We start from the raw sequence: 7,547 nt of genomic DNA on the forward strand, positions 1-7,547 counted from the left end.
AAGTCCAAGTCTAATTTTATTGCTTATCAAAATGATTTATAAGCTGTCGCAAGCATGTCTTGTGTTCGGTTGTGTTTTATCGAGTCGAGTCGAGTCGAAAAGAACTTAGTTTGACTTTGTGAGCGCGTTGCAGTACTTGATCCGCATGGAAGTTGTTTTTCCCTCTGGCTATTCAATTTACTACCATGATTAGAAGCCGGCTCCCCTGAGGCGAGTATGGTCAGATGTCTTTGTGCACCGCTCCGGCAGCTGGCGGACAAATTTTGCCTCATTATCCGCATCCGGCTCTGAAAAGTTTGGCACGTGCCGGACGGCAGACACTTCGGAGATTGTCACGTGAGAGGATCGGATCTGTGGTCGGGAAGGCCATTGGCCAATCAAAAGTCGAGCAATCACGATGAGGCCAGGAACCGCGGGCGAGCTGGGGGGGATTGACAACTCCGGGGAAGAAAATCACGGGGGCAGAGTTGAGTCAGCCGAGTTGAGCTCTTAGCCGCGGGTACGAGCGGGTAAGAGCTCCCCCGGGATCACCAGCGCGCGATCGCAGCAACCACTCCCATCGAACGTTTTACCCATACAGCTGCAATTTTTAGTTACCCCCGGAGTGCCATTGACCACTATATTCCACCAAAAGGTAGATTCGGGATACTTTGATAAGATCCTACCGTCTTTCGGCTGACGATCCGACAGATGCGACCATGAATTGCACGATCAGGCCATCCTCCAAAGCATCGGCATGTGGGAACAGTGGTTTTACCGTTGCGCTTCCCCCCACATCCCCAAACGAGCCGAACGATTTGCCGTCACGGTCCGTATTCAGACTTGCCACGCCTGGCTGAACCGTGTATATAGACCCCTCGAGTGCTCCAGACTGTCGCTGAATTCTCTTCCTCCCCATCTTGTCCATACCCATCACCCAGCTTGTTCTTGAACAACTTCCTCCCCTCACACACAACCGCCAAAATGTCTGCCGAACCTCGCTGGGACCCCAACTTCACTCCCTATGTCATCAACGCCATGGGCCCCAAGACTCCCGAGCGTGCTCGTGTGATTCTGGGCTCTCTGATCAAGCACATCCACGACTTCGCTCGTGAGGTCGAGCTCACTCCCGCCGAGTGGATGATGGGTGTTGAGTTCATCAACTCCATCGGCCAGATCAGCACTCCCATCCGCAACGAGTGCCACCGTATCTGCGATGTTATCGGTCTCGAGTCGTAAGTTTTTTTTTTCGGACGTATCACATTTCGTCGCTGCAGTCAAACTGACCTCTCTAGCCTTGTCGACGAGATCGCCAACAAGATCGTCACCGAGCAGGGTCTCTCCCCCACCTCCAACGTCATCCTTGGACCCTTCTGGTCTCCCAACGCCCCCTTCCGTGAGCTCGGCGACAGCATCATCCAGAACCCCCTCCCCAACGGCCAGGTCACCTGGATGCACGGCCGCATCACCGACATGGAGACGGGCAAGCCCATCGTGGGCGCCGTGCTCGACATCTGGCAGGCGTCCGCCAACGCGATGTACGACTTCCAGGACCCCGAGCAGAGCGAGAACAACCTCCGCGGCAAGTTCCGCACCAACGAGAACGGCGAGTACTTCTGGTACTGCTACCACCCCACCGCCTACTCGCTGCCCACCGACGGGCCTGCCGGTGTGCTCCTCAACCTCATGGACCGCTCCCCCTTCCGCCCCGCGCACATCCACCTCATGATCACCCACCCCGACTACGCCACCATCATCAACCAGCTCTACCCCTCCACCGATCCCTACCTTGACATCGACTCCGTGTTCGCCGTCAAGAACGATCTGATCGTCGAGTTCAAGCCCAAGACCGACGACCCCAAGGCCACCTTGGACCTGGAGTACAACGTCACGATGGCGCTCAAGAAGCACCACCCCAACCCCAACTCGGCTCCTCCCGTTTCCTCCTTCGAGCGCTTCAACAAGGGCCAGAAGTTGTAAAGCGACGCTGAGCGAGTGGATTCCGTGCAAAATGTCTTGTGTATATAGATTTTAGCGATTGTGGTTTTCTTTTTGAGATGAATACCTCGAATGTTTATTCTAGCCAATTGAAGTGGATCTTCTACAATAGAATTCTTTTCAAATAACCTTGAACCATCCAACCTTGAACCCATCAAACCCCTAGTTTACATACTGCCAGTAACAACCCGCAGAGCAAGTCCGAGCGCGAAGCACTTTTGTGAAATGGAAGAATACATACCACAAAATCCGGGGAAACCCGCCACACCCCTCCAGGATCCAGATCTACACACCAGTCATCAGAAGGGCAAATGTAAAAAATAGAAAAAAAAAAAAAAGAAAGATTCCAGAGTAAAAAGATCGGGCCGAACACTCGGCAACGAGTGGGTACAACATGCCGAACGACGGCAGCTGGTCCTACCCGGCGGTGGCCCCCACCCCTCCCAAACAGGCTAGCCGTTCAGGCCATCATCCCCCGCAATCACCCGCGCATGTTCCCCCGCCGTAGCGCCTGGCATATAACTTAACACCCGGCGCTACCCTTATCCATCCGCGCAGCCCACCTTCAACCATCCACCCCAACATCAAGCCCCTACCTACCTACCCACAAACAAAAAGCCTACAGTACACCACCACAAAAGAAAAACAGTACGTCCCCCCCCTTACTTCAGATCCAACCTCACACAAACTAACCCCCCCCCTCAGCTCCACATCCACTAAAATGCGCCTCCCCTACGCCCCCGCAACCCCACCCGCCAACTCCCCGGCCAAAGTCAGCGAAATCTACGCCCGGATCGCGGCACGCCGGTCGCCGCGGCCGCTCATCCCGCTCGACCTCTCCCTGCTGCACTCGCCGCCGGTGGCGGACGGGTGGAACAGCTTCCTGGGGGCGATCCGCACGGAGACCGTGATCGACCCGGGGCTGCTGGAGCTGGCGGTGTGCCGCGTGGCGGTGCTGACGGGCGCCGTGTACGAGTGGAACGCGCACGCGCCGCTCGCGCTGAAGGGCGGGGTGCAGGCGGCGGAGCTGCAGGCCGTGCGGGAGCTGGCCTCCACGGCGGAGGAGGATGCGCCGCCGGCGGCGCTCCGGGGAAGCGCGCTGAGTGTGAGGCAGCAGGCCGTGGTCAAATATGCGGACGAGATGACGCTGCGCGTGTCGGTCAGGGAGGGGACGTTTGCGGCGCTGCGGGCGGAGGGGGCGGGCGGGCTGAGTGACCGCGAGGTGGTGGAGTTGACGACGGGGGTGGCGGGGTATAACTGTGTGAGTCGGGTGCTGGTGGCGTTGGATGTGGGGGAGAATAATGGGCGGGAGATGAAGAGTGTGGAGGAGTTGGTGGAGGGGTTGAAGAATTAGATTTCTTGTTGGGATTTGCTTTTTCTGGTGGAGGTGGATGGGGGGGAGGGGAGGGATGTATATATGTGCTTTGGTTGAAAATGTGTCATTCGTTCTTGTTTCTAAGAGCTGAGTTGGTAGCTCGACCGAGACTGCTGTGGTGAGTGTTTGTGTTTGTTTGTGTTGCCTATACAGTTTACTTACAGGCAGTATGTCAAAATCGCAGGGGGTATGGATGCTAAGCGCCATATGGTATATATGTTCATTGAGAAGAGTAGTCGTGATACCGATACCCATCATAAGAATAAACTAATTAAGAGTGTCATTATTGTTATGTGTACTACCCAGAGCCCACCGCAAACCCCACCCCATCCCAGAACTAAAAGCTGGCAAAGAAATCTCGATCCCACAGCTCCGACACCCCGAAATCCGCCATGTCGAACAGGTTCCCGAAATCAAGCGGCTAAAACACTCGTCAGCATCCTGTCGTGTACACTCCCAAAGCAGGCAACTTACCGCATCCAGCCCGAACGAGGCAGGGTCAAAGGTGTCGATCGGGGCTGTAGCATCCAGCGACGGCAGACTGGTAGCGGTAGCGGGCTGCAAACAATTAGCAATGGAGACACTCAGAGTTGCCATTCATCAACTTACCATCGCGGAACTGCCCGTCTGATCGCGGACCGCAGCCCACGGCGTCCCCCGCATCACTTGCTCGCACTGCCGCATGCAAACCACGACATCCTGCTCAATCACCTTCTGCGGGTCCTGCCCGTTGATCCGTGCCTTGACAGACGCCAACACCATGGTGAGAAAGAAAAACGCCTTGCAGCCCTTGCCGCTGGGACCCATCCGGCTGCCGAAGGTGTCGATCGTCCGCTGCACCGCCTGCAGCATCACTTCCTGCTGCGATCGGACGAGATCATTGAAGGATGTCAACGTACTGGACGGGCCCATGGGCAAGGACTGCGGGAGGCTGAACTCGCACGACTGCAGGTACAGCTCCACGCACACCGTTAGGGCCGCATGGAGGAACTCATCGCGGAACATCCCGCCGCTGAGCTGCGCCAGCTGAGGCAGCGCCTGCTGCGTCTCCGTCGAGGGCTCGAGGTAAGAGAGCATCTGCAGCGCCGATTCCAGGCAGATCTTGCGCGAGTAGGAGAACTTCGGAGTCCGGAGGATGCTGAGGGCGAACGGGCGGTTGAGCACGAGCAGCGATCGTCGCATCAGGAACACCAGCATGGACTGTGCGAAGGAAGGATCCTCACCGACCGGAGTGGAGATGGTGGCAGTTGCCATGCGATGGAATATGCCGGCTCCCTCTTGCATGGATTGATTTATCTCCTCGCTCAGGCGCAGTGCTTCGTCGTAGGAGAGGGTGAATTTCAGCGTGTTGATGGCTTTGGCGATGTGCACCCGCAGCGGCAGGGTCTGGTGCAGTATAACCTGAAAGGTGCTGCGGGTGAAGGTCCCCAGATCCTTTGGCACAGGATCATCCGTCATGTCTTCCGTGAGTTGAGAGTCATCGAGGTTCGATGGAGCCTCGCAGTCGAATTCCTCCAGGTCGATGTTGGGCGGCATTCCCTTGTCGATTGACGATTGCAAGTCCAGCTCTACGATCGTGGCCCAGAGCCGGCGTCGCATCTCGGCCCAGAATTTGGTCATTTTGTGAAATCGGTAGGGACTCCGATGCAGGCCCATTGTCATCGCAATACGAATGAGGGAGCCGGAAGAGATCCAAACAATGTCCCCGTCAATAGCATCCGCTTGGCGTGCAATGAGAATCAGGCACTCGATCTGCAAGATATTGAAATCAATGGTCGAGCTGACCAGGGTCAAGGCAATCCAGGAGCGGACCCCCGCAATCCATTCTGCGGCGGCATCATGCAGCTTTTCTCGGCCATCGATCTTCGCCGTCGGACTAAGAAAGCAACTGCTGGCAGCCATCAGGGCTAGGAGTTTCGCAACGAAGCACCGGTCTCGTGGGCCCGACGCTGTCCAGTAAGCCTCATACTGCTCCAGGAAAGTCGGCACGTGTAAGATGCGGTAGGTCATCTCAAAGGTTGACAGGTACAGGTTCACCAGCTCGTCAGCAACATGGCGCGGCGGGACCATCTCCTCCAGATTCCAAGACTTGTTGCGGAAAGCTCGCTGGTGGTCCTGCCGCTCGCGGGCCCACATTTCTCCTTTGAAACTTTTGAAGTTCTTGTAGTCCGGATTGCGCTTCAAACTACTGCGCTGCCCTCTCATGAAGACAGAGACATCATCGAACTACACGAGACAAGGTCAGCGACAGTCAATCACTCCAAAAGAGAAAATAAAAAGCGCAGCTCACTTACAAAGGCCAGAGTGACAGCCGAATGGCAGCGTCCACAGTAGCGCGTCCGACTCTTCTTCCCGCGGAAGCACGATCGCGATGAAAGCTCCTTGACGTCGTCCGTGAGGTTCTGGGCCTCTGGGGCGACGACGCGCCCCGCCGCCTCCGACGGAGCGTCATACCCCAGGCTCTCGGGGGTGTGGATGGGGCCCGTCTTGGAGAGCGCGGCCTCCAGGAACTGCACCCGGTTGCGCAGCTCGTGCAGCTCGTCGGAGCGCGCCTTGGGCTTGGTGATCTTGTTCGCCGACGACTGATGGTGCTTGGAGTCGAACACATACAACCCACCGTGAGCGGGACTGGCGCGACTGGTGGTGGCGGATGCCCGCGCACGTTCCGAGGGGGTATTCTCCCCACGCCGCGCGTCAGACTTGGGGGGTTGGTGTCCGACGTAGACGCATTGATCAGGGGTCTTGGACTTGAGGCATTGGCCGCATGGCAGCGCGCGGTCGCATTTCAGCTTGCGGCGCCGACAGATGGTGCAAGACAAGGGCGGTCTGCGCCGCCGGGCGGGCGATTTCGCCGGCGAGGTTGGGCCGGATGGGTCGGGCTGAAGCAGAGGATCTCCATCCATGGCAGTGCTTTGCGGAGAAAGGGGGTCTGGGAATAAGATGAGAGAGAAATGAGTTGAGATGAGATGAGATGAGACTAAGCTTGACCCCCGCGTGATTGCGCTAACTAGTAGCCCCGGAAAGTTCTTATGTATCTCCGTCAACAAGCGGACTGCAGTAGTGAGCTGTCAGTCTCCAAACAGAGGATGAGCTGCGCTGGAAGTTGTCGACGGACATCCTCTATGTCAACATGAGTCAATGCGTTTGAATGATCTGCACCACGTTTTCTTAACCAAGCTTGGTGCGTTTTCTGGTGGATGAGATTAAATGTTCGATAATGATGAGAAACCGAGCCAGCGCAGACTGAAAGTCGTTTGCTCGCAGTTTTCGGAGTTGCCGCACTGGGCCTCTCCGAGGAGCCGTCGGACTTACCACTTTCGGTTAGCGCAATGCCATAAGGCTGTATGCATTCTTGCCAGATGATTGTGAACACTTTTGATTTGCGCATAACTTATATCTTACAGCACATTTCAAAGTGCAGCTGCTTTGAAGCGTGTTGCAAATGAAAAACAATTAATGCCTTCCTACAGACAGCAAGCCAGGACGTCACAATTCCGCTGATTCCAGATCCCCGTCAAGAATCCTACTCATAAACGCACTCCTTAGGCAACAGTAGACCGGCAAAGCTAGTACACACTCACAAGCTTACACCACCCTCATCCTCACCATACGTACAAACCCTTCATTGAGACGCCCCAACAACATCAATCACCACCTTCCCAAAGTGCGCACCGCTCTCCACAAACTCGAAAGCCTCCCGCGCCTGCGCAAACCCAAACACGCGGTTCACGACCGGCTGGATCTGGTGCTTCTCATAGAACTCGACCATCCTCTCAAACTCATCCCGGGGCCCATTGATAATCCCCTGCAGCGTCACATTCCGCCGGAGGGTCAACAGGTTGACGTTGACCCGATCCTCCGGCTCATCCATCTTCCCCGAGACGTACCCGATGCAGTTGATCAACCCGCCAAAGGCAATGCACTCGAAGCTCTTCCGCAGCGTCTTCGCGCCCCCGGTCTCAAGGATGATATCCACGCCATTCCCCTCGGTGAAGCGATTAACCTCATCCTCCCAGTCAGGCGTGGTCCGGTAATTGATCGTAAAGTCGGCGCCGAGGGCTTTCGCCTGTTCGAGCTTGGCATCCGACGAGGAGGTCACAATAACTTGAGGGATTGGCCACAGTTAGCTCACACACACACAGAGAGAGACGCCTATACACCCCCCCCGCCCCACCTAACGAGACCCTTCAAAAAA

At 56.4% G+C, this 7,547-nt stretch overlaps 4 protein-coding genes across 4 annotated transcripts in view; 2 read left to right on the plus strand and 2 right to left on the minus strand.

Moving 5' to 3' along the window:
• Window positions 1–738: 738 nt before the first annotated feature.
• On the plus strand, window positions 739–1,959 carry BO66DRAFT_470649 (putative catechol dioxygenase; the record flags this gene model as incomplete). The annotated part of the gene is made up of 2 exons (XM_025652804.1): window positions 739–1,214; window positions 1,275–1,959. Exons 1-2 carry the CDS (start codon window positions 964–966, stop codon window positions 1,957–1,959), a joined length of 936 nt encoding a protein of 311 aa, XP_025504950.1. The 5' UTR covers window positions 739–963.
• Window positions 1,960–2,540: 581 nt separating this feature from the next.
• On the plus strand, window positions 2,541–3,331 carry BO66DRAFT_470650 (carboxymuconolactone decarboxylase family protein; the record flags this gene model as incomplete). Its single annotated transcript, XM_025652805.1, has 2 exons — window positions 2,541–2,625; window positions 2,683–3,331. Exon 2 carries the CDS (start codon window positions 2,699–2,701, stop codon window positions 3,329–3,331), a length of 633 nt encoding a protein of 210 aa, XP_025504951.1. The 5' UTR covers window positions 2,541–2,625; window positions 2,683–2,698.
• Window positions 3,332–3,577: 246 nt separating this feature from the next.
• BO66DRAFT_347663 (putative C6 transcription factor) lies at window positions 3,578–6,553 on the minus strand. The gene is made up of 4 exons (XM_025644629.1): window positions 5,647–6,553; window positions 3,962–5,578; window positions 3,827–3,910; window positions 3,578–3,773 (listed from the first exon to the last, which is right to left on the minus strand). The coding sequence occupies exons 1-4, from the start codon at window positions 6,253–6,255 to the stop codon at window positions 3,690–3,692; spliced, it is 2,394 nt and encodes a 797-aa protein (XP_025504952.1). The 5' UTR covers window positions 6,256–6,553; the 3' UTR covers window positions 3,578–3,689.
• Window positions 6,554–6,761: 208 nt separating this feature from the next.
• BO66DRAFT_428093 (zinc-dependent alcohol dehydrogenase family protein) overlaps window positions 6,762–7,547 on the minus strand; it is a 1,612-nt gene continuing 826 nt past the window's right edge. Inside the window, exon 3 of the mRNA XM_025650388.1 lies at window positions 6,762–7,456. Within this exon, the coding sequence (XP_025504953.1) occupies window positions 6,975–7,456 (482 nt within the window). The 3' untranslated portion in view covers window positions 6,762–6,974. The remainder of the gene's footprint in view (window positions 7,457–7,547) is intronic.

Source organism: Aspergillus aculeatinus (assembly GCF_003184765.1).
Source record: "Aspergillus aculeatinus CBS 121060 unplaced genomic scaffold BO66scaffold_18, whole genome shotgun sequence".
NCBI lineage: Eukaryota > Fungi > Ascomycota > Eurotiomycetes > Eurotiales > Aspergillaceae > Aspergillus > Aspergillus aculeatinus.